This window comes from Mobula birostris, chromosome 13 (genome assembly GCF_030028105.1).
Source record: "Mobula birostris isolate sMobBir1 chromosome 13, sMobBir1.hap1, whole genome shotgun sequence".
NCBI classification, from domain to species: Eukaryota; Metazoa; Chordata; class Chondrichthyes; order Myliobatiformes; family Myliobatidae; genus Mobula; species Mobula birostris.
Window position 1 is genome coordinate 16848105 of NC_092382.1, and position 25850 is coordinate 16873954.

The 25850-nt window shown below is 54.5% G+C and overlaps 1 protein-coding gene across 1 annotated transcript in view; it reads right to left on the minus strand.

The window, feature by feature from the left end:
- Nucleotides 1–1050: 1050 nt before the first annotated feature.
- Nucleotides 1051–25850, minus strand: part of LOC140208451 (NACHT, LRR and PYD domains-containing protein 3-like) — a 133269-nt gene continuing 108469 nt past the window's right edge. The window contains exons 8-13 of the mRNA XM_072277138.1: nt 4383–6120; nt 3849–3935; nt 3523–3693; nt 3197–3367; nt 2874–3041; nt 1051–2727 (exon numbers count right to left, since the gene is read on the minus strand). Coding sequence (XP_072133239.1) covers nt 2640–2727; nt 2874–3041; nt 3197–3367; nt 3523–3693; nt 3849–3935; nt 4383–6120 — 2423 coding nt within the window. The 3' untranslated portion in view covers nt 1051–2639. The remainder of the gene's footprint in view (nt 2728–2873; nt 3042–3196; nt 3368–3522; nt 3694–3848; nt 3936–4382; nt 6121–25850) is intronic.

The window sequence follows — 25850 nt, forward strand, 5'->3', positions numbered from 1 at the left end:
ATCAAGGCCGGATTTTGGAGACGGAGTTGGGGGTGGGGGTTGGTGGGTAACATTCCCGTGGTCACATTCCTCCCCGTGGGAACCCCCCAGTTCAAGCTCCCTTGTTACGAGTCGCCCTGTCCCACCCGCGGCATCCGGTCACTCCTGACACACTCCGCTCTCTGTCCCCTCTATCACCGCCCGTCTCACCCTGGCTGGTGGCCATTTTGTGATGGTTATCATTGAAACCGCTCTCCCAGCATCGTAGAAATAGTCACACCCTTTTCCTCACCTCCCACTCACTTCCCTCCCTGTTTATTCAATCTCAACTCCTCATCGCCCTCTCTTTCAGTTACCCTGTGAGTCTCTCCACTACTCACTCCATCACTCCTGACACCCTCCCCTCTCCGTCCCCTTGTCCTTTCTCCTGCCATCCAACACATCCTGGGTGGTGAACGTTGTCCGATGGGAAATTTCGCTCCCTCACCCGATCCCTTCCCTCTCTCGTTGAGTGAGTCTCTCCCCTCTCCCTCCGTTCAGACACTCAACTCTCCGTCCCATCAGCCCAGATCGCGTCTCGACCTCTCGCTCCCCATTTCCCCTGTCCGCGCTCTCCTTCTTGCCGTCCGTCTTATTTGCGAAGGATCGAAATCACCCACCCTTCCCCCACACGCCCCATCCTGTTCCTGCCCACCCTCTCCTTTCAGACCCCTCTTTCCTGGTCCTGCAACTTCCCCTCCCTTCCCGTCCCATCAAATCCCCTCCCACCTCGTCCCATTACTTTCCCTCCTTCCTGGTCAGATCACTCCCGCTCCCTTCCTGTCGTTTCACTCCTCCTCACCCCGACTCTATCTTATCCACGTCACCACCAGTTTGTGACAGGAACTTTCGCCTCCCCTTTTCGTCCCCTATTGAGTCAATGACTTCGCCACGGTCACCGTCTCATCAGTCCACTCCTCGTCCCGTCACTCCTCTTCCTCCCAAACCCCTCACCCCTCCTCCCCAAAACCCACATGTATATGTGTATGTGTGAATATCTGAGATATATACATTAGTTTATTCAATGACAAAATTATTAGAATTAAAACATACATGAAATACCCAAGACTATATAAAACACAAATTAAAATACTGTTATTATAATCAATAAGACACTCGATCCCGGGATTGTATCCACGGGCACCGCATGTTCCTTCGCCACAGATTCTGTGTGCGACAGTGGCCATTGTAAGTCAGTGTCTCACTCCATCCCTGGCGGCCACATTAACCAAGGAACACACACAAAAATGCTGGTGAACACAGCAGGCCAGGCAGCATCTCTAGGAAGAGGTACAGTCGACGTTTCGGGCCGAGACCCTTCATCAGGACTAATTTAAAGAAGAGATAGTCAGAGATCTGAAATGACAGGAGACGACAGGAGGGGGAGGGATGGGGCCAAGAGCTGGACAGTTAATTGGCAAAAGGTATACAGAGATGGAGAAGGGGGAGGGTCATGCGACAGGAGGCCTAGGGAGAAAGAAAGGGGGAAGTGAAACCCACTATAGTGAGAGGCACAGAGGGAGAATAAAGGGAGAGAAAAAAATGGGGAAAAATAATAATGATAATAAATAATAAATAAGGGATGGGGTACGAGGGGGAGGTGGGGCACGTGTGAGTGAGGCGAGGGACAGAAGGATTATACAGATCAATAGTGGCTGAGAGGATCGTGCAGGAGGGAGGGCTTCAGGGTTTTAGATAATTGGGCTTTGTTCCAGGGAAGGTGGGATCTGTTCCGACGGGACGGTTTACACCTGAACTGGAGGGGTACTAACATTCTTGCAGGAAAGTTTGCTAGGGCTGCTTGGGGGGGTTTAAACTAAATCTGCAGGGGGCAGGGATCCAGAATGTGAGAGAGGATAGCGAGATGAAGTATAAAGGACAGGTGGGGACTACACGGTTCCGGAATGCGAAGTGTGAAGTAGAGAAAGGTGAGGCGGAACGAGTGATAAGGAGGATACATGTGCAGAGGGATGGTCTGACGGAGCATGGAGTTAAATGTGTGAGCTGCTGACGTGCGGGAATAAATAAGCTGCTCCCGACTCAATCACAGTCACACAGAACTAACTGACCGGAGACTGGTTGAATAATCAGTCCCGTTTCTCACCGTCACTCTGCATCGGGGAACCGATGATTACAAAATCACACTTCAGGGCTGTGTCCGGGATCGCTACATATCCAGGGTCACTTCCGAGGTATTTGTCAATTTAACATCATTATATCAGCCAGACTGCCGAATGCACCGTCCTCGGCAAAGGGAGCAAAAGGATTCTCTCCCGGGATAATCCCACCCGGGACACCGGTGTCCCAGACTGAGCCCCGGCCCCCGGGATCGTCCCGTCTGTGTAATTACCCGGGTCTCACGTGAAGGGGGGGTCTCAAACCCGCACATCCGGTGGAAGCAGCGCCGCTGGACAGGAGACGGAAATACGTCACCTCGGGCACGCAAAGATCGACGCAAAGCGCGAGCACGGAACTGGCTCCGTTAGAACGGTTGGGAATTAAACCTGGCGCGCGGACATTAAAGGTAAGGGGAAGGTGGGGGGCGGGGGTTAAAGGGGAGGGCGGGGAATCGGCTAAACTGTCGGCATCCCGCGGGCGGGGATGTTCACACATTCAGATGTTCACACTCTCACTTTCAGTCTGGGTCTGGGTTCCTGCAGAGATCTCAGTTCCTTCTCCCCGGTCTCACTGAACCGATTCTCCTCCAGACTGAAACAGATGGGAGAATAAAGATGAAATAAACAGATCACACAACAGTGTCAGTAACAGGGGACAACACTCACAGACAAATATCACCAGAAATCCCGCGGATCCGCTGATATTTTATCACATTGAACATTAACACAAACACTCACCGGATCCGCTCCAGACTCGGGAGGGTCAGTATGAGGCGGCGGAGAGCGGGGACAGATCGGTCTGTCAGCGAATTTGATCCCAGGTCCAGCTCCGTCAGTGATGGGTTTGTACTGAGAGCGGAGACGAGATCCTCGACACCAGAATCTGTGAGACCGACACCCCACAGCCTGGAGATGAGAGAGAGTGAGAGTGAAGGACACAGAGAGACTGGAGACGGTACAAATCCCCAGTGTTTATCAGTAACACAATTACTGATCACATTAATGTTCAGTGTCAGACACCCAGTGACTGTAAACACAATCTCCCACAGTCTGGTACTTACCACAGTTTCTGTATTTTACACTCCGGGTTCCTCAGAGCCGCAGACACCAGTTTCACTCCTGAATCTCCCAGTTCATTATAACTCAGCTCCAGCCCCGTCAGTGATGAGTTTGTACTGAGAGCGGAGACGAGATCCTCGGCACCAGAATCTGTGAGACCGACACGGTACAGCCTGGAGATGAGAGAGAGTGAGAGTGAAGGACACAGAGAGACAGGAGACGGTACAAATCCCCAGTGTTTATCAGTAACACAATTACTGATCACATTAATGTTCAGTGTCAGACACCCAGTGACTGTAAACACAATCTCCCACAGTCTGGTACTTACTCCAGTGTCTGTATTTTACACTCCGGGTTCCTCAGAGCCGCAGACACCAGTTTCACTCCTGAATCTCCCAGTTTATTATAACTCAGGTTCAGCTCCGTCAGTGATGGGTTTGTACTGAGAGTGGAGACGAGATCCTCGGCACCAGAATCTGTGAGACCGACATTGATCAGCCTGGAGATGAGAGAGAGTGAGGGTGAAGGACACAGAGAGACAGGAGACGGTACAAATCCCCAGTGTTTATCAGTAACACAATTACTGATCACATTAATGTTCAGTGTCAGACACCCAGTGACTGTAAACACAATCTCCCACAGTCTGGTACTTACCCCAGTGTCTGTATTTTACACTCCGGGTTCCTCAGAGCCGCAGACACCAGTTTCACTCCTGAATCTCCCAGTTTATTAAAACTCAGTCTAAAGACAAACAGACAAATTGATCAACAAAGTGATTCAAACTGTGGGTCTGAGGGAATTTCTCTCACTCGGATATTTCAGGAAACAATAAACCCTTCAGTAAATCACTGATCGGAGTTCCCATCACTGTCAATGTCCCTCACTGCCCAGCTCCAGGGTATTCACCAAATGTCAGTAATTTAGTCTGTCGGTGTGACCCTGCAAACTCCACATATTCTGTCCTATTCCCCGATGGTCAGAAACGTGTTCCTGATGTGAGAGGGTCGGGAGGGGCAGGGATGAAGGAGGAACGGGGATGGGGAACAGAGATCCCACAGGAGGAAGGGTGATGGCATTTGTCACAATTCTTCACAATCGTATTTATCACAGTTTTACCCAAATCCCTTTACATCGAAACAACACAACTGGACAGTTTCACATTTCAGAGTGAGAGATAAATCAAGTTACCCCAACTCCTGGCACTTGTGCAGCCCGGGTCCCAGCCGCTGGATTCCTTCACACTGAATGTGACAGTCCTCCAGGTGGAGCTGTTTTATTGTATCACAGTATCCGATGACATGAGACAGGACCGCGCAGTCAATCGGGGTCAGTGTCATTCCACTGAATGAAAGTGTTTCCACAGATCCCATTGCGGCCTGAGCCAGTCCACGATTCTGAGATTCAAACAGGTAGTGCAATGTGTTCAGGAGGCTCCTTTTACCAGCTTCACTCCATGTGTTTCCACTCTGCCATTTAACCTCCTCCTTCACCCAGTCAATCACCCGGCAGGTTGTTTGATGAGGAAATGGACCCAGAAACTCCTCCAGGCCCCGAGCTGTCATTGGGTTGGAGAGACCAGCAACAAAACGGAGAAACACCTCAAATCGCCCATCTGTCGTGCTGTGGGCTTCAGTGAGGAATTTCACAATATCCCCGGGATGCAGAGTCAGGAATTGTGCGACTGCAGCTACAAACTCTTGGATGGTGAGGTGTGGGAATGTGTACACCACGCTCCGGGCAGAATCCTCTCTCTCCAAAAGCTCCATCAGGAACCCGGACAGGAACTGGGAAGGCTGCAGATTGTATTTGATCAAATCTACATCTGTAAACACAATCTTCCTCTCGGACACTCCTCTGAAGGCCATCTGACCAACCCTGAGTAACACATCACGGGGGTTCTCAATCTCACGGCCGTGGTTTTTCAGGATGTTGTAAATATAGTAGGAATACAGTTGGGTGATGGTCTTGGGAACTCGCTGCGGGTCCCTGACTCTTTGTGTGAAGAAGGGGCCCAGTGCCAGAGCGAGGATCCAGCAGTAGGAGGGGTTGTAGCTCATGGTGTACAGGATCTCGTTCTCCTTCACGTGTTTGAAAACAGCTGCTGCCACTGTCTGATCTTCAAAATGCCTGATGAAATACTCCTTCCGTTCCTTCCCAACAAATCCCAGGATTTCAGCCATGACACCGATCTCTGCCTTTTCCAATAAATGTAACGCAGTGGGGCGGGTGGTCACCAGCACTGAACACCCTGGGAGCAGCTTGTGCTGGATTAAACTGTACACAATGTCAGACACCTTGCACTTGAATTCAGGATCTGTGCATGTGGACCGAGGTTCTGTGTTTCTCTGACTGTCAGCAAAATCAATTTTGTCATTGAATTCATCCAAACCATCAAATATAAACAGCAATCCCTCTGGGTTCTTCCAGACCTCTCTCAGGATATTCCCAAAGTAAGGATACTGATCCAGAATCAGTTCCTTCAGGTTTATTCGACAGTCAATGGTGTTTAAATCCCGGAATTTGAAACTGAAGACAAACTGGAATTGTTGGTATATTTTCCCTGTGGCCCAGTCATAAACAATCTTTTGTACCATTGTTGTTTTCCCGATTCCCGGGACTCCGGCCACTGTTGCCGAACTCCCAGATTTGGATTTACTCCGGGAAAAGCTGCTCTGGAACAGCTGATCAGTGCGGATTTTTTCCAGCTCTCTGCGGAGATGTTCCTCTCTCCACTCCTCGTGGTCTCTGCCTCTTGCCAGCAGCTCATGTTCCACCAGTCTCCGATCTCGGACAGTAGAAATGACTGTGAGCTCAGCGTATCGATCAACCAGCTGGAAAACCTTCACCTTCTCCCTCATCAGGATCGTGTTCACTCTCAGTGTTTCAGTTTGTGCCCGCAGAGTCTCCTTGTGTTTCTGTTGAACATCTTCCATGGGAACAGACAGTGAACAAACTGTTAGATGCCTCAACTCAGAACTCGGTATTTAAATACACAAGAGTTAGCTCAAAGCTATTGCATTAATTGGGGTCTCACAGTGTGTCAGGAACCTTTTGGGGCCTGTGGGGTCTCACAGTGTGTCAGGTCCCTCTCAGGGGTGTGTGGGGTCTCACAGTGTGTCAGGTCCCTCTCAGGGGTGTGTGGGGTCTTACAGTGTGTCAGGACACTGTTAGGGGTGTGTGGGGTTGCACAGTGTATCAAGAGCCTGTCAGGGGTGTGTGGGGTCTCAGAGTGTGTCAGGACCCTCTCAGGGTTGTTTGAGGGATCATAGTGTGTCAGGACCCACAATGTGTCAGTGTTTCACCGTGCATCGGGACACTATCAGGGGTGTGTGCGGTCTCACAGTGTGTCAGGACCCTGTCAGGGGTGTGTGCGGTCTCACAGTGTGTCAGGACCCTGTCAGGGGTGTGTGGGGTCTCACAGTCTGTCAGGACGCTGTCACGGGTTTCTGGGGTTTTGCAGTGTGTCAGGACCCTGTTACTGGTTTGCGGGGTTTCACAGTGTGTCAGGACCCTTTTCTTGGGGTGGGGGGTCTCAGAGTGTGTCAGGACCCTGCCAGGGTTGTGTGGGGTCTCACAGTGTGTCAGGTCCCTGTCAGGGGTGTGTGGGGTCTCACAGTGTGTCAGGTCCCTGTCAGGGGTGTGTGGGGTCTCACAGTGTGTCAGGACCCTGTCAGGGGTGTGTGGGGTCTCACAGTGTGTCAGGACCCTGCCAGGGTTGTGTGGGGTCTCGCAGTGTGTCAGGCCCTTGTCAGGGGTGTGTGGTCTCACAGTGTGTCAGGACCCCTCTGGGGTGTGTGGGGTCTCACAGTGTTTCTGAACCCTGTCACGGGTGTGTGGGGTCTCACAGTGTGTCAGGTCCCTGTCAGGGGTGTGTGGGGTTTCACTGTGTGTCAGGGCACTGTGAGTGGTTTGTGCGGTTTCACAGTGTGTCAGGATCTTGTGGTGGTTGTGGGGGGTCTCACAGTGTGTCAGGATGCTGTTGTGGGGGATCTAACAGTGAGTCAGAACCCTCTCAGGTGTGTATGGGATCGCAATGTGTGTCAGGACCCTGTCAGGGCTGTGTGGCGTCTCACAGTGCGTCAGGTCACTGTCAGGGGTGTGTTGGATCTCACAGTGTGTCAGGACCATTTTGGGGTGTGTCGGGTCTCACAGTGCGTCAGGAGCCCTTTCAGGTGTGTGTGGGGTCTCACAGTGTGTCAGGTCCCTGTCAGGAGTGTGTGGGGTCTCACAGTGTAACAGGACACTGTCTGTCAGTTGTGTGTGGGGTCTCACAGCGTGTTTGAACCATACCAGGGGTGTGTGGGTTCTCACAGTCTGTCAGGACGCTGTCACGGGTTTGTGGGGTTTCACTGTGTGTCAGGACCCAGTGATTTGTTTGGGGGTCTCACAGTGTGTTGGGACCCTTTTCTGGGGGTGGGGGGGAATCTCACAGTGTGTCAGGATCCTTTTGGGGTGTGTGGGGTCTCACAGTGCTTCTGAACCCTGTCAGGGGTGTGTGGGATCGCACCGTGTGTCAGGACCCTCTCAGGGGTGTATGCGGTCTTACAGTGTGTCAGGACCCTACCTAGGTTGTGTGAGGTCTCACAGTGTGTCTGGACCCTGTCTGTCAGTTGTGTGTGTGGTCTTAAAGTGTGTCAGGTCCCTGTCAGTGGTGTGTGGGGTGTGACAGTGTGTCAGGACCTTTTCAGGTGTGTGTGGGGTCTCACAGAGTGTCAGGACCGTGTGAATAGTGTGTGGGATATCAATGTGTGTCAGGACCCTGTCAGGGGTGTGTGGCGTCTCACAATGTGTCAGGTCCCTGTCAGAGTGTGTGGGGTCTCACACTGTGTCAGGACCCTGTCGGGTTGTGTGAGGTCTCACAGTGTGTCAGGGCCCTGTCGGGTTGTGTGAGGTCTCACAGTGTGTCAGGGCCCTCTCAGGCGTGTGTGGCATCTCACAGCATTTCCTGAGCCTGTCAGGGGTGTGTGCAGTCTCACAGTGTGACAGGACGCTGTCATGGGGGTGTGGGGTCTTACAGTTTGACTGGACAGTGCCAGGGGTGTGTGGGGTTTCACAGTATGTCAGGACCCTGTCAGGGGTGTGTGGGGTCTCACAGTGTGTCAGGACCCTGCCAGGGGTGTGTGGGGTCTCACAGTGTGTCAGGACCTTTTCAGGTGTGTGTGGGGTCTCACAGAGTGTCAGGACCGTGTGAATAGTGTGTGGGATATCAATGTGTGTCGGGACCCTGTCAGGGGTGTGTGGGGTCTCACACTGTGTCAGGACCCTGTCGGGTTGTGTGAGGTCTCACAGTGTGTCAGGGCCCTGTCGGGTTGTGTGAGGTCTCACAGTGTGTCAGGGCCCTCTCAGGCGTGTGTGGCATCTCACAGCATTTCCTGAGCCTGTCAGGGGTGTGTGCAGTCTCACAGTGTGACAGGACGCTGTCATGGGGGTGTGGGGTCTTACAGTTTGACTGGACAGTGCCAGGGGTGTGTGGGGTTTCACAGTATGTCAGGACCCTGTCAGGGGTGTGTGGGGTCTCACAGTGTGTCAGGACCCTGCCAGGGGTGTGTGGGGTCTCACAGTGTGTCAGGATCCTGTCAGGGGTGTGTGGGGTCGCACAGTGTGTCAGGACCCTGCCAGGGGTGTGTGGGGTCGCACAGTGTGTCAGGATCCTGTCAGGGGTGTGTGGGGTCGCACAGTGTGTCAGGACCCTGCCAGGGGTGTGTGGGGTCGCACAGTGTGTCAGGATCCTGTCAGGGGTGTGTGGGGTCGCACAGTGTGTCAGGACCCTGCCAGGGGTGTGTGCAGTGTCTCACAGTGTGTCAGGTCCTTGTCAGAGGTGTGTGGGGTCTCACAGTGTGTCAGGACCCTGCCAGGGTTGTGTGGTGTTTCACAGTGTGTCAGAACACTGTGAGTGGTTTGTGGGGTCTCACAGTGTGCCAGAACCCTCTCAGATGTGTGTGGGATCGCACTGTGTGTCAGCACCCTGTCAGGTGTGTGTGGGGTCTCACAGTGTGTCTGGACTGTGTCAATAGTGTCTGGGGTCTCACAGTTTGTCAGGACCCTGTCAGGGGTGTGTGGGGTCTCACAGTGTGTCAGGACCCTGTCAGGGGTGTGTGGGGTCTCACAGTGTGTCAGATAACTGTCAGGGGTGGTCTCACAGTGTGTCAGGAGCCTCTCAGATGTGTGTGGGATCTCAATCTGTGTCAGGACCCTCTCACGTGAGTGTGGCATCTCACAATCGGTCAGGTTGCTGTCAGGGGTGTGTGGGGTCTCGTAGTGTGTCAGGACCCTGCCAGGGGTGTGCGCAGTGTCTCACAGTGTGTCAGGTCCTTGTCAGAGGTGTGTGGGGTCTCAGTGTGTCAGGACCCTGCCAGGGTTGTGTGGTGTTTCACAGTGTGTCAGAACACTCTGAGTGGTGTGTGGGGTCTCACAGTGTGCCAGAACCCTCTCAGATGTGTGTGGGATCGCACTGTGTGTCAGCACCCTGTCAGGTGTGTGTGGGGTCTCACAGTGTGTCTGGACTGTGTCAATAGTATCTGGGGTCTCACAGTGTGTCAGGACCCTGTCGGGAGTGTGTGGGGTCTCACAGTGCGTCATCACCCTCTCGGGTGTGTGTGAGGTATCACAGTGTGTCAGGACCCTCTCACGTGTGTGTGGCATCTCACAATGTGTCAGGTTGCTGTCAGGGGTGTGTGGGGTCTCACAGTGTGTCAGGACCCTGTCAGGGGTGTGTGGGGTCTCACAGTGTGTCAGGACCCTGTCAGGGGTGTGTGGGGTCTCACAGTGTGTCAGGGTCCTGTCAGGGGTGTGTGGGGTCTCACAGTGTATCAGGGTCCTGTAAGGGGTGTGTGGGGTCTCACAGAGTGTCATCAGTGTGAAAGTAAGCATGCAAGTACAGCAGGCAGCGAAGCAAGCTAATGGCATGCTGGCCTTCATAACAAGGGGAATTGAGTATTAGAGCAAAGAAGTCCTTCTGCAGTTGTACAGGGCCCTGGTGAGACCACACCTGGAGTACTGTGTGCAGTTTTGGTCTCCAAATTTGAGGAAGGACATTCTTGCTATTGAGGGAGTGCAGCGTAGGTTCACAAGGTTAATTCCCGGGATGGCGGGACTGTCATATGTCGAAAGATTGGAGCGACTGGGCCTGTATACTCTGGAATTTAGAAGCCTGAGAGGGGATCTTATTGAAACATATAAGATTATTAAGGGATTGGACATGCTGGAGGCAGGAAACATGTTCCTGCTGATGGGTGAGTCCGGAACCAAAGGCCACAGTTTAAGAATAAGGGATAGGCCATTTAGAACGGAGTTGAGGAAAAACTTTTTCACCCAGAGAGTGGCGGATATATTGAACGCTCTGCACCGGAAGGCTGTGGAGGCAAAGTCTCTGGATGCTTTCAAGAAAGAGATGGATAGAGCTCTTAAAGATAGTGGAATCAAAGGTTACGTGATAAGGCAGGAACTGGATTCTGATTGTGGATGATCAGCCATGATCACAGTGAATGGCGGTTCAGGCTCGAAGGGTCGAATGGCCTACTCCTACACCTAATGTCTCTTGTCTATTTTCTATAGGACCCTGTCCGGGGTATGTGGGGTCTCACAGTTTGTCAGGACCATTACAGGAGTGTGTGGGGTCTCACAGTGTGTCCGGACCCTGTCAGGGGTGTGTAGGGTCTCATAGTGTGTCAGGTCCCCGTCAGGGGTGTGTGTGGTCTCACAGTGTGTCAGGAACCTGTCTGTCAGTTGTGTGTGTGGTCTCACAGTGTGTCAGGACCGTGCCAGGAATGTGTGGGGTCTCACAGTGCGTCATGTCCCTGTCAGGGATGTGTGGCGTCTCACAGTGCGTCAGGACCCTGTCAGGTGTGTGTGGCGTCCACAATGTGTCAGGACCCCTCTGGGGTGTGTGGGGTCCCACAGTGTTTCTCAACCCTGTCAGGCATGTGTGCTGTCTCACAATGTGTCAGGACCCTTTTGGGGCCTGTGGGGTCTCACAGTGTGTCAGAACCCTCTCAGGGGTGTGTCTATTCTCACAGTCTGTCAGGAACCTATCTAGGGTATGTGGGGTCTCACAGTGTGTCAGGACCCTGTCTGGTGTGTGTGGAGTCTCACAGTGCGTCAGGTCCCTGTCAGGTGTCTGCGGGGTCCACAGTGTGACAGGACACTGTCAATAGTGTGTGGGGTCTCACACTGTGTCTGGACCCTGCCAGGTGTGTGTGGAGTCTCACAGTGTGTGAGGACCCTGTCGGGGGTGGGGGGGCGGTCTCACAGTGTGTCAGGAGACTCCTAAGTGTGTGTGGGATCTCAATGTGTGTCAGGACCCTGTCAGTTGTGTGTAGCGTCTCACAGTGTGTCAGGTCGCCGTCAGGGTTGTTTGAGGTCTCACAGTGTGTCAGGACCCTGCCAGGATTGTGTGGGATCGCAATGTGTATCAGGACCCTGTCAGGTGTGTGTGGCGTCCACCGTGGGTCAGGTCGCTGTCAGGGGTGTGTGGGGTCCCACAGTGTTTCTGAACCCTGTCAGGCATGTGTGCCATCTCACAATGTGTCAGAACACATTTGGGGTCTGTGGGGTCTCACAGTGTGTCAGGACCATGTCAGCGGTGTGTAGGGTCTCGCTGTGTGTCAGCACCCTGTCAGGGGTGTGTAGGGTCTCACAGTGTGTCAGGTCCTCGTCAGAGGTGTGTGGGGTCTGACAATGCGTCAGGGCCCTGTCAGGGGTGTGTAGGGTCTCACAGTGTGTCAGGTCCTCGTCAGAGGTGGTGGTGTCTGACAATGCGTCAGGGCCCTGTCAGGGGAGTGTAGGGTCTCACAGTGTGTCAGGACCCCTCAGGGGTGAGTGGGGTCCCACAGTGTTTCTGAACCCTGTCAGGCGTGTGTGCCGTTTCACAATGTGTCAGGAGCCTTTTGGGGCCTTTGGGGTCTCACAGTGTGTCAGGACCATGTCAGGAGTGTGCGGGATCCCACAGTGTGTCCGGACCCTGTCAGGGGTGTGTGGGGTCTCACAGTGTGTCAGGGCCCTGTCAGGGGTGTGTAGGGTCTCGCTGTGTGTCAGCACCCTGTCAGGGGTGTGTAGGGTCTCACAGTGTGTCAGGTCACCGTCAGAGGTGTGTGGGGTCTGACAGTGTGTCAGAACCCTTTCATGTGTGTGTGGTGTCGTGTGGTGTGTCACGATCCTATCAGGGGTGTGTGTGGTCTCACAGTGTGTCAGGACCCTGTCGGTGGTTTGTGGGGTCTCACAGTGTGACAGGTCCCTGTTAGGGGCCTGTGGGGTCTCACAGTGTGTCAGAACCCTGCCTGGGTTGTTTGGGGTCTCACAGTGCGTCAGGACCCTGCCAGGGGTATGTGGGATTGCAATATGTGTCAGGACCCTGTCAGGTGTGTGTGCGGTCTCGTAGTGTGTCAGGACCCTATCCAGGGTGTGTGGGGTCTCACAGTGCGTCAGGACCCTGCTAGGGTTGTGTGGGATCGCAATTTGTGTCAGGACTCTGCCAGGCGTGTGTGGGATCGCAATGTGTGTCAGGACCCTGTCAGGTGTGCGTGGCGTCCACAGTGGGTCAGGTCGCTGTCAGGGGTGTGTTAGGTTTCATGGTGTGTCTGGACCCTCTCAGGTGTGTGTGGGATCTTAATGCATGTCAGGACACCGTGAGTGGTTTGTGGGGTTTCACAGTGTGTCAGGATCTGGTCGTGGGTGTGTGGGGTCTCACTGTGTGTCAGAACACTCTGAGATGTGTGTGGGATCGCAATGTGTGCCAGGACGCTGTCAGGAGTGTGTGGCGTCTCACAATACGTCACGTCCCTGTCAGGGGTGTGTGGGGTCTTACAGTGTGTCAGGACCCTGTCTGGTGTGTGTGGAGTCTCACACTGTGTCATAAACCTGTCAGGGGTGTGTGGGGTCTCACAGTGTGTCAGGACCCTGCCTGGGTTGTTTGGGGTCTCACAGTGTGTCAGGAACCTATCCAGAGTGTGTGGGGTCTCACAGTGTGTCAGGACCCTTTTGGGGTGTGTCGGGTCTCACAGTGTGTCAGGACCCTATCCAGGGTGTGTACGGTCTCACAGTGTGTCCCGACTCTGTCAGGTGTGTGCGGCGTCTCACAATGTGTCAGGTCCCTGTCAGGTGTGTGTGGGGTCTCACAGTATGTCAGGACTATGTCAGGGGTGTGTGGGGTCTCACAGTGTGTCAGGACCCTCTTAGGGGTGTGTGGGGTCTCACCGTGTGTCAGGATCCTCTTAGGGGTGTGTGGGGTCTCACACTGTGTCAGGTCCCTGTCAGGGGTGTGTGGGGTCTCACACTGTGTCAGGACTCTGTCAGGGGTGTGTGCGGTCTCACCGTGTGTCAGGATCCTCTTAGGGGTGTGTAGGGTCTCACAGTGTGTCAGGTCCCCGTCAGAGGTGTGTGGGGTCTGACAATGTGTCAGGGCCCTGTCAAGGGTGCGTGGGGTCGCACAGTGTGTCAGGACCGTGCCAGGGGTGTGTGGGGTCTCACAGTGTGTCCGGACTCTTTCATGTGTGTGTGGTGTCGCGTAGTGTGTCACGATCCTGTGAGGGGTGTGTGTGGTCTCACAGTGTGTCAGGACTGTGTCAGGGTTGTGTGGGGTCTCACAGTTTTCAGGAGCCTGTCAGGGGTGGGAGGGGTCTCACAGTGTGTCAGGAGCTGTGCCGGGGTGTGTGGGGTCTCACTGGTTGTCTGGACACTGATGTGTGTGGGATCACAATGTGTGTCAGGACCCTGTCAGGGTTATGTGGCGTCTCACAGTGCGTCATGTCCCTGTCAGGGGTGTGTGGCGTCTGACAGTGCGTCATGTCCCTTCTGGGGTGTGGGGGGTCTCACAGCGTTTCTGAACCCTGTCAGGGGTGTGTGCGGTCTCACATGTGTCAGGACCTTTTTGGGGCCTGTGGGGTCTCACAGTGTGTCAGGACCCTTTTGGGGTGTGTGGTGTCTCACAGTGTGTCAGGACCCCTCTGGGGTGAGTGGGGTCCCACAGTGTTTCTGAACCCTGTCAGGCATGTGTGCCGTCTCACAATGTGTCAGGACCCTTTTGGGGCCTGTGGGGTCTCACAGTGTGTCAGGACCATGTCAGGAGTGTGTGGGGTCCCACAGTGTGTCCGGACACTGAGGGGTGCGTGGAATCTCACAGTGTCTCAGGTCCCCGTCAGAGGTGTGTGGGGTCTGACAATGTGTCGGGGCCCTGTCAGGGGTACGTGGGATCTCACAGAGTGTCAGGACCCTCTCAGGAGTGTGTTGGATCTCACAGTCTGTCAGGACCATATCCAGGGTGTGTGGGTCTCACAGTGTGTCAGGAACCTGTCTGTCAGTTGTGTGTGTGGTCTCACAGTGTGTCAGGATCCTGTCAGGGGTGTGTGGGGTCTCACAGTGTGTCAGGGTCCTGTAAGGGGTGTGTGGGGTCTCACAGTGTATCAGGGTCCTGTAAGGGGTGTGTGGGGTCTCACAGTGTATCAGGGTCCTGTAAGGGGTGTGTGGGGTCTCACAGAGTGTCATCAGTGTGAAAGTAAGCATGCAAGTACAGCAGGCAGCGAAGCAAGCTAATGGCATGCTGGCCTTCATAACAAGGGGAATTGAGTATTAGAGCAAAGAAGTCCTTCTGCAGTTGTACAGGGCCCTGGTGAGACCACACCTGGAGTACTGTGTGCAGTTTTGGTCTCCAAATTTGAGGAAGGACATTCTTGCTATTGAGGGAGTGCAGCGTAGGTTCACAAGGTTAATTCCCGGGATGGCGGGACTGTCATATGTCGAAAGATTGGAGCGACTGGGCCTGTATACTCTGGAATTTAGAAGCCTGAGAGGGGATCTTATTGAAACATATAAGATTATTAAGGGATTGGACATGCTGGAGGCAGGAAACATGTTCCTGCTGATGGGTGAGTCCAGAACCAGAGGCCACAGTTTAAGAATAAGGGATAGGCCATTTAGAACGGAGTTGAGGAAAAACTTTTTCACCCAGAGAGTGGCGGATATATTGAACGCTCTGCACCGGAAGGCTGTGGAGGCAAAGTCTCTGGATGCTTTCAAGAAAGAGATGGATAGAGCTCTTAAAGATAGTGGAATCAAAGGTTACGTGATAAGGCAGGAACTGGATTCTGATTGTGGATGATCAGCCATGATCACAGTGAATGGTGGTTCAGGCTCGAAGGGTCGAATGGCCTACTCCTACACCTAATGTCTCTTGTCTATTTTCTATAGGACCCTGTCCGGGGTATGTGGGGTCTCACAGTTTGTCAGGACCATTACAGGAGTGTGTGGGGTCTCACAGTGTGTCCGGACCCTGTCAGGGGTGTGTAGGGTCTCATAGTGTGTCAGGTCCCCGTCAGGGGTGTGTGTGGTCTCACAGTGTGTCAGGAACCTGTCTGTCAGTTGTGTGTGTGGTCTCACAGTGTGTCAGGACCGTGCCAGGAATGTGTGGGGTCTCACAGTGCGTCATGTCCCTGTCAGGGATGTGTGGCGTCTCACAGTGCGTCAGGACCCTGTCAGCTGTGTGTGGCGTCCACAATGTGTCAGGACCCCTCTGGGGTGTGTGGGGTCCCACAGTGTTTCTCAACCCTGTCAGGCATGTGTGCTGTCTCACAATGTGTCAGGACCCTTTTGGGGCCTGTGGGGTCTCACAGTGTGTCAGAACCCTCTCAGGGGTGTGTCTATTCTCACAGTCTGTCAGGAACCTATCTAGGGTATGTGGGGTCTCACAGTGTGTCAGGACCCTGTCTGCTGTGTGTGGAGTCTCACAGTGCGTCAGGTCCCTGTCAGGTGTCTGCGGGGTCCACAGTGTGACAGGACACTGTCAATAGTGTGTGGGGTCTCACACTGTGTCTGGACCCTGCCAGGTGTGTGTGGGGTCTCACAGTGTGTGAGGACCCTGTCGGGGGTGGGGGGGCGGTCTCACAGTGTGTCAGGATCCTCCTAAGTGTGTGTGGGATCTCAATGTGTGTCAGGACCCTGTCAGTTGTGTGTAGCGTCTCACAGTGTGTCAGGTCGCCGTCAGGGTTGTTTGAGGTCTCACAGTGTGTCAGGACCCTGCCAGGATTGTGTGGGATCGCAATGTGTATCAGGACCCTGTCAGGTGTGTGTGGCGTCCACCGTGGGTCAGGTCGCTGTCAGGGGTGTGTGGGGTCCCACAGTGTTTCTGAACCCTGTCAGGCATGTGTGCCATCTCACAATGTGTCAGAACACATTTGGGGTCTGTGGGGTCTCACAGTGTGTCAGGACCATGTCAGCGGTGTGTAGGGTCTCGCTGTGTGTCAGCACCCTGTCAGGGGTGTGTAGGGTCTCACAGTGTGTCAGGTCCTCGTCAGAGGTGCGTGGGGTCTGACAATGCGTCAGGGCCCTGTCAGGGGTGTGTAGGGTCTCACAGTGTGTCAGGTCCTCGTCAGAGGTGGTGGTGTCTGACAATGCGTCAGGGCCCTGTCAGGGGAGTGTAGGGTCTCACAGTGTGTCAGGACCCCTCAGGGGTGAGTGGGGTCCCACAGTGTTTCTGAACCCTGTCAGGCGTGTGTGCCGTTTCACAATGTGTCAGGAGCCTTTTGGGGCCTTTGGGGTCTCACAGTGTGTCAGGACCATGTCAGGAGTGTGCGGGATCCCACAGTGTGTCCGGACCCTGTCAGGGGTGTGTGGGGTCTCACAGTGTGTCAGGGCCCTGTCAGGGGTGTGCAGGGTCTCGCTGTGTGTCAGCACCCTGTCAGGGGTGTGTAGGGTCTCACAGTGTGTCAGGTCACCGTCAGAGGTGTGTGGGGTCTGACAGTGTGTCAGAACCCTTTCATGTGTGTGTGGTGTCGTGTGGTGTGTCACGATCCTATCAGGGGTGTGTGTGGTCTCACAGTGTGTCAGGACCCTGTCGGTGGTTTGTGGGGTCTCACAGTGTGACAGGTCCCTGTTAGGGGCCTGTGGGGTCTCACAGTGTGTCAGAACCCTGCCTGGGTTGTTTGGGGTCTCACAGTGTGTCAGGAACCTATCCAGAGTGTGTGGGGTCTCACAGTGCGTCAGGACCCTGCCAGGGGTATGTGGGATTGCAATATGTGTCAGGACCCTGTCAGGTGTGTGTGCGGTCTCGTAGTGTGTCAGGACCCTATCCAGGGTGTGTGGGGTCTCAGAGTGCGTCAGGAACCTGCTAGGGTTGTGTGGGATCGCAATTTGTATCAGGACCCTGCCAGGTGTGTGTGGGATCGCAATCTGTGTCAGGACCCTGTCAGTTGTGTGGGGGGTCTCACAGTGTGTCAGAACCCTGTCAGTAGTGTGTGGGGTCTGACAATGTGACAGGGCATTGTCAGGGGTGTGTGGAGTCTCACAGTGTGCCAGGACCCTGTGAGCGGTGTGTGTGTATCACAGTTCGTCAGGACCCTGTCAGGGTGTTTGGGGTCTCACAGTGTTTCTGTACCCTGTCAGGGGTGTCTGGGGTCTCACAGTGTGTCAGTGTCCTGTCAGGTGTGTGTGAGGTCTCACAGTGTGTCAGTGTCCTGTCAGGTGTGTGTGGAGTCTCACAGTGTGTCAGTGTCCTGTCAGGTGTGTGTGGGGCGTCACAGCTTGTCCTGACCCTGTCAGGGGTGTGTGGGGTCTCACAGTGTGTCAGGACCCTGTCTCGGGTGTGTGGGGTCTCACAGTTTGTCAGGAACCTGTCGGGTGTGTTTGGGGTCTCACAGTGTGTCACGACACTGTCAGGGGTATGTCAGGTCTCACCGTGTGTCAAGATCCTTTCAAGGGTGTGGGGATCTCACAGAGTGCTTGGACCCTGTCAGGGGTGTGTGGGGGTCTCACAGTGTGTTAGGACCCTGTCAGGGGTATGTGGGGTCTCACAGTGTGTCAGGATCCTGTCAGGGGTGTGTGGGGTCTCACAGTGTGTCAGGACCCTGTCAGGGGTGTGTGGGGTCTCACAGTGTGTCAGGACCCTGTCAGGGGTGTGTGGGGTCTCACAGTGTGTCAGGTCCCTGTCAGGGGTGTGTGGGGTCTCACAGTGTGTCAGGGTCCTGTCAGGGGTGTGTGGGGTCTCACAGTGTATCAGGGTCCTGTAAGGGGTGTGTGGGGTCTCACAGAGTGTCATCAGTGTGAAAGTAAGCATGCAAGTACAGCAGGCAGTGAAGAAAGCTAATGGCATGCTGGCCTTCATAACAAGGGGAATTGAGTATTAGAGCAAAGAAGTCCTTCTGCAGCTGTACAGGGCCCTGGTGAGACCACACCTGGAGTACTGTGTGCCGTTTTGGTCTCCAAATTTGAGGAAGGACATTCTTGCTATTGAGGGAGTGCAGCGTAGGTTCACAAGGTTAATTCCCGGGATGGCGGGACTGTCATATGTCGAAAGATTGGAGCGACTGGGCCTGTATACTCTGGAATTTAGAAGCCTGAGAGGGGATCTTATTGAAACATATAAGATTATTAAGGGATTGAACATGCTGGAGGCAGGAAGCATGTTCCCGCTGATGGGTGAGTCCGGAACCAAAGGCCAGAGTTTAAGAATAAAGGGTAGGCCATTTAGAATGGAGTTGAGGAAAAACTTTTTCACTCAGAGAGTGGCGGATATATTGAATGCTCTGCCCCAGAAGGCAGTGGAGGCCAAGTCTCTGGATGTTTTTTAGAAAGAGATGGATAGAGCTCTTAAAGATAGTGGAATCAAAGGTTACGTGATAAGGCAGGAACTGGATTCTGATTGTGGATGATCAGCCATGATCACAGTGAATGGCGGTTCAGGCTCGAAGGGTCGAATGGCCTACTCCTGCATCTAATGTCTCTTGTCTATTTTCTATAGGACCCTGTCCGGGGTATGTGGGGTCTCACAGTTTGTCAGGACCATGTCAGGAGTGTGTGGGGTCTCACAGTGTGTCCGGACCCTGTCAGGAGTGTGTAGGGTCTCGCTGTGTATCAGCACCCTGTCAGGGGTGTGTAGGGTCTCACAGTGTGTCAGGTCCCCGTCAGAGGTGTGTGGGGTCTGACAATGTGTCAGGGCCCTGTCAAGGGTGCGTGGGGTCGCACAGTGTGTCAGGACCGTGCCAGGGGTGTGTGGGGTCTCACAGTGTGTCCGGACTCTTTCATGTGTGTGTGGTGTCGCGTAGTGTGTCACGATCCTGTGAGGGGTGTGTGTGGTCTGTGTGTCAGGACTGTGTCAGGGTTGTGTGGGGTCTCACAGTTTTCAGGAGCCTGTCAGGGGTGGGAGGGGTCTCACAGTGTGTCAGGAGCTGTGCCGGGGTGTGTGGGGTCTCACTGGTTGTCTGGACACTGATGTGTGTGGGATCACAATGTGTGTCAGGACCCTGTCAGGGTTATGTGGCGTCTCACAGTGCGTCATGTCCCTGTCAGGGGTGTGTGGCGTCTGACAGTGCGTCATGTCCCTTCTGGGGTGTGGGGGGTCTCACAGCGTTTCTGAACCCTGTCAGGGGTGTGTGCGGTCTCACATGTGTCAGGACCTTTTTGGGGCCTGTGGGGTCTCACAGTGTGTCAGGACCCTTTTGGGGTGTGTGGTGTCTCACAGTGTGTCAGGACCCCTCTGGGGTGAGTGGGGTCCCACAGTGTTTCTGAACCCTGTCAGGCATGTGTGCCGTCTCACAATGTGTCAGGACCCTTTTGGGGCCTGTGGGGTCTCACAGTGTGTCAGGACCATGTCAGGAGTGTGTGGGGTCCCACAGTGTGTCCGGACACTGTGAGGGGTGCGTGGAATCTCACAGTGTGTCAGGTCCCCGTCAGAGGTGTGTGGGGTCTGACAATGTGTCGGGGCCCTGTCAGGGGTACGTGGGATCTCACAGAGTGTCAGGACCCTCTCAGGAGTGTGTTGGATCTCACAGTCTGTCAGGACCATATCCAGGGTGTGTGGGTCTCACAGTGTGTCAGGAACCTGTCTGTCAGTTGTGTGTGTGGTCTCACAGTGTGTCAGGATCCTGTCAGGGGTGTGTGGGGTCTCACAGTGTGTCAGGGTCCTGTAAGGGGTGTGTGGGGTCTCACAGTGTATCAGGGTCCTGTAAGGGGTGTGTGGGGTCTCACAGTGTATCAGGGTCCTGTAAGGGGTGTGTGGGGTCTCACAGAGTGTCATCAGTGTGAAAGTAAGCATGCAAGTACAGCAGGCAGCGAAGCAAGCTAATGGCATGCTGGCCTTCATAACAAGGGGAATTGAGTATTAGAGCAAAGAAGTCCTTCTGCAGTTGTACAGGGCCCTGGTGAGACCACACCTGGAGTACTGTGTGCAGTTTTGGTCTCCAAATTTGAGGAAGGACATTCTTGCTATTGAGGGAGTGCAGCGTAGGTTCACAAGGTTAATTCCCGGGATGGCGGGACTGTCATATGTCGAAAGATTGGAGCGACTGGGCCTGTATACTCTGGAATTTAGAAGCCTGAGAGGGGATCTTATTGAAACATATAAGATTATTAAGGGATTGGACATGCTGGAGGCAGGAAACATGTTCCTGCTGATGGGTGAGTCCAGAACCAGAGGCCACAGTTTAAGAATAAGGGATAGGCCATTTAGAACGGAGTTGAGGAAAAACTTTTTCACCCAGAGAGTGGCGGATATATTGAACGCTCTGCACCGGAAGGCTGTGGAGGCAAAGTCTCTGGATGCTTTCAAGAAAGAGATGGATAGAGCTCTTAAAGATAGTGGAATCAAAGGTTACGTGATAAGGCAGGAACTGGATTCTGATTGTGGATGATCAGCCATGATCACAGTGAATGGTGGTTCAGGCTCGAAGGGTCGAATGGCCTACTCCTACACCTAATGTCTCTTGTCTATTTTCTATAGGACCCTGTCCGGGGTATGTGGGGTCTCACAGTTTGTCAGGACCATTACAGGAGTGTGTGGGGTCTCACAGTGTGTCCGGACCCTGTCAGGGGTGTGTAGGGTCTCATAGTGTGTCAGGTCCCCGTCAGGGGTGTGTGTGGTCTCACAGTGTGTCAGGAACCTGTCTGTCAGTTGTGTGTGTGGTCTCACAGTGTGTCAGGACCGTGCCAGGAATGTGTGGGGTCTCACAGTGCGTCATGTCCCTGTCAGGGATGTGTGGCGTCTCACAGTGCGTCAGGACCCTGTCAGCTGTGTGTGGCGTCCACAATGTGTCAGGACCCCTCTGGGGTGTGTGGGGTCCCACAGTGTTTCTCAACCCTGTCAGGCATGTGTGCTGTCTCACAATGTGTCAGGACCCTTTTGGGGCCTGTGGGGTCTCACAGTGTGTCAGAACCCTCTCAGGGGTGTGTCTATTCTCACAGTCTGTCAGGAACCTATCTAGGGTATGTGGGGTCTCACAGTGTGTCAGGACCCTGTCTGGTGTGTGTGGAGTCTCACAGTGCGTCAGGTCCCTGTCAGGTGTCTGCGGGGTCCACAGTGTGACAGGACACTGTCAATAGTGTGTGGGGTCTCACACTGTGTCTGGACCCTGTCTGGTGTGTGTGGGTCTCACAGTGTGTGAGGACCCTGTCGGGGGTGGGGGGGCGGTCTCACACTGTGTCAGGACCCTGCCAGGATTGTGTGGGATCGCAATGTGTATCAGGACCCTGTCAGGTGTGTGTGGCGTCCACAGTGGGTCAGGTCGCTGTCAGGGGTGTGTGGGGTCCCACAGTGTTTCTGAACCCTGTCAGGCATGTGTGCCATCTCACAATGTGTCAGAACACATTTGGGGTCTGTGGGGTCTCACAGTGTGTCAGGACCATGTCAGCGGTGTGTAGGGTCTCGCTGTGTGTCAGCACCCTGTCAGGGGTGTGTAGGGTCTCACAGTGTGTCAGGTCCTCGTCAGAGGTGTGTGGGGTCTGACAATGCGTCAGGGCCCTGTCAGGGGTGTGTAGGGTCTCACAGTGTGTCAGGTCCTCGTCAGAGGTGGTGGTGTCTGACAATGCGTCAGGGCCCTGTCAGGGGAGTGTAGGGTCTCACAGTGTGTCAGGACCCCTCAGGGGTGAGTGGGGTCCCACAGTGTTTCTGAACCCTGTCAGGCGTGTGTGCCGTTTCACAATGTGTCAGGAGCCTTTTGGGGCCTTTGGGGTCTCACAGTGTGTCAGGACCATGTCAGGAGTGTGCGGGATCCCACAGTGTGTCCGGACCCTGTCAGGGGTGTGTGGGGTCTCGCTGTGTGTCAGCACCCTGTCAGGGGTGTGTAGGGTCTCACAGTGTGTCAGGTCACCGTCAGAGGTGTGTGGGGTCTGACAGTGTGTCAGAACCCTTTCATGTGTGTGTGGTGTCGTGTGGTGTGTCACGATCCTATCAGGGGTGTGTGTGGTCTCACAGTGTGTCAGGACCCTGTCGGTGGTTTGTGGGGTCTCACAGTGTGACAGGTCCCTGTTAGGGGCCTGTGGGGTCTCACAGTGTGTCAGAACCCTGCCTGGGTTGTTTGGGGTCTCACAGTGTGTCAGGAACCTATCCAGAGTGTGTGGGGTCTCACAGTGCGTCAGGACCCTGCCAGGGGTATGTGGGATTGCAATATGTGTCAGGACCCTGTCAGGTGTGTGTGCGGTCTCGTAGTGTGTCAGGACCCTATCCAGGGTGTGTGGGGTCTCAGAGTGCGTCAGGAACCTGCTAGGGTTGTGTGGGATCGCAATTTGTATCAGGACCCTGCCAGGTGTGTGTGGGATCGCAATCTGTGTCAGGACCCTGTCAGTTGTGTGGGGGGTCTCACAGTGTGTCAGAACCCTGTCAGTAGTGTGTGGGGTCTGACAATGTGACAGGGCATTGTCAGGGGTGTGTGGAGTCTCACAGTGTGCCAGGACCCTGTGAGCGGTGTGTGTGTATCACAGTTCGTCAGGACCCTGTCAGGGTGTTTGGGGTCTCACAGTGTTTCTGTACCCTGTCAGGGGTGTCTGGGGTCTCACAGTGTGTCAGTGTCCTGTCAGGTGTGTGTGAGGTCTCACAGTGTGTCAGTGTCCTGTCAGGTGTGTGTGGAGTCTCACAGTGTGTCAGTGTCCTGTCAGGTGTGTGTGGGGCGTCACAGCTTGTCCTGACCCTGTCAGGGGTGTGTGGGGTCTCACAGTGTGTCAGGACCCTGTCTCGGGTGTGTGGGGTCTCACAGTTTGTCAGGAACCTGTCGGGTGTGTTTGGGGTCTCACAGTGTGTCACGACACTGTCAGGGGTATGTCAGGTCTCACCGTGTGTCAAGATCCTTTCAAGGGTGTGGGGATCTCACAGAGTGCTTGGACCCTGTCAGGGGTGTGTGGGGTCTCACAGTGTGTTAGGACCCTGTCAGGGGTATGTGGGGTCTCACAGTGTGTCAGGATCCTGTCAGGGGTGTGTGGGGTCTCACAGTGTGTCAGGACCCTGTCAGGGGTGTGTGGGGTCTCACAGTGTGTCAGGACCCTGTCAGGGGTGTGTGGGGTCTCACAGTGTGTCAGGTCCCTGTCAGGGGTGTGTGGGGTCTCACAGTGTGTCAGGGTCCTGTCAGGGGTGTGTGGGGTCTCACAGTGTATCAGGGTCCTGTAAGGGGTGTGTGGGGTCTCACAGAGTGTCATCAGTGTGAAAGTAAGCATGCAAGTACAGCAGGCAGTGAAGAAAGCTAATGGCATGCTGGCCTTCATAACAAGGGGAATTGAGTATTAGAGCAAAGAAGTCCTTCTGCAGCTGTACAGGGCCCTGGTGAGACCACACCTGGAGTACTGTGTGCCGTTTTGGTCTCCAAATTTGAGGAAGGACATTCTTGCTATTGAGGGAGTGCAGCGTAGGTTCACAAGGTTAATTCCCGGGATGGCGGGACTGTCATATGTCGAAAGATTGGAGCGACTGGGCCTGTATACTCTGGAATTTAGAAGCCTGAGAGGGGATCTTATTGAAACATATAAGATTATTAAGGGATTGAACATGCTGGAGGCAGGAAGCATGTTCCCGCTGATGGGTGAGTCCGGAACCAAAGGCCACAGTTTAAGAATAAAGGGTAGGCCATTTAGAATGGAGTTGAGGAAAAACTTTTTCACTCAGAGAGTGGCGGATATATTGAATGCTCTGCCCCAGAAGGCAGTGGAGGCCAAGTCTCTGGATGTTTTTTAGAAAGAGATGGATAGAGCTCTTAAAGATAGTGGAATCAAAGGTTACGTGATAAGGCAGGAACTGGATTCTGATTGTGGATGATCAGCCATGATCACAGTGAATGGCGGTTCAGGCTCGAAGGGTCGAATGGCCTACTCCTGCATCTAATGTCTCTTGTCTATTTTCTATAGGACCCTGTCCGGGGTATGTGGGGTCTCACAGTTTGTCAGGACCATGTCAGGAGTGTGTGGGGTCTCACAGTGTGTCCGGACCCTGTCAGGAGTGTGTAGGGTCTCGCTGTGTATCAGCACCCTGTCAGGGGTGTGTAGGGTCTCACAGTGTGTCAGGTCCCCGTCAGAGGTGTGTGGGGTCTGACAATGTGTCAGGGCCCTGTCAAGGGTGCGTGGGGTCGCACAGTGTGTCAGGACCGTGCCAGGGGTGTGTGGGGTCTCACAGTGTGTCCGGACTCTTTCATGTGTGTGTGGTGTCGCGTAGTGTGTCAGGATCCTGTGAGGGGTGTGTGTGGTCTCACAGTGTGTCAGGACTGTGTCAGGGTTGTGTGGGGTCTCACAGTTTTCAGGAGCCTGTCAGGGGTGGGAGGGGTCTCACAGTGTGTCAGGAGCTGTGCCGGGGTGTGTGGGGTCTCACTGGTTGTCTGGACACTGATGTGTGTGGGATCACAATGTGTGTCAGGACCCTGTCAGGGTTATGTGGCGTCTCACAGTGCGTCATGTCCCTGTCAGGGGTGTGTGGCGTCTGACAGTGCGTCATGTCCCTTCTGGGGTGTGGGGGGTCTCACAGCGTTTCTGAACCCTGTCAGGGGTGTGTGCGGTCTCACATGTGTCAGGACCTTTTTGGGGCCTGTGGGGTCTCACAGTGTGTCAGGACCCTTTTGGGGTGTGTGGTGTCTCACAGTGTGTCAGGACCCCTCTGGGGTGAGTGGGGTCCCACAGTGTTTCTGAACCCTGTCAGGCATGTGTGCCGTCTCACAATGTGTCAGGACCCTTTTGGGGCCTGTGGGGTCTCACAGTGTGTCAGGACCATGTCAGGAGTGTGTGGGGTCCCACAGTGTGTCCGGACACTGTGAGGGGTGCGTGGAATCTCACAGTGTCTCAGGTCCCCGTCAGAGGTGTGTGGGGTCTGACAATGTGTCGGGGCCCTGTCAGGGGTACGTGGGATCTCACAGAGTGTCAGGACCCTCTCAGGAGTGTGTTGGATCTCACAGTCTGTCAGGACCATATCCAGGGTGTGTGGGTCTCACAGTGTGTCAGGAACCTGTCTGTCAGTTGTGTGTGTGGTCTCACAATGTGTCAGGACCGTGCCAGGGATGTCTGGGGTCTCACAGTGCGTCACGTCCCTGTCAGGGATGTGTGGCGTCTCACAGTGCGTCAGGACCCTGTCAGGTGTGTGTGGCGTCCACAATGTGTCAGGACCCCTCTGGGGTGTGTTGGGTCCCACAGTGTTTCTCAACCCTGTCAGGCATGTGTGCTGTCTCACAATGTGTCAGGACCCTTTTGGGGCCTGTGGGGTCTCACAGTATGTTTGGACCCCCTCAGGGGTGTGTCGGATCTCATAGTCTGTCAGGACCCTATCCTGGGTGTGTGGTGTCTCACAATGTGTCAGGAACCTTTTGGGGTGTGTGGGGTCTCACAGTGTGTCAGGACCCTGTCAGGGGTGTATGGGGTCTCATAGTGCGTCAGGACCCTGCCAGGGGTATGTGGGATCGCAGTGTGTGTCAGGACCCTGTCAGGTGTGTGTGG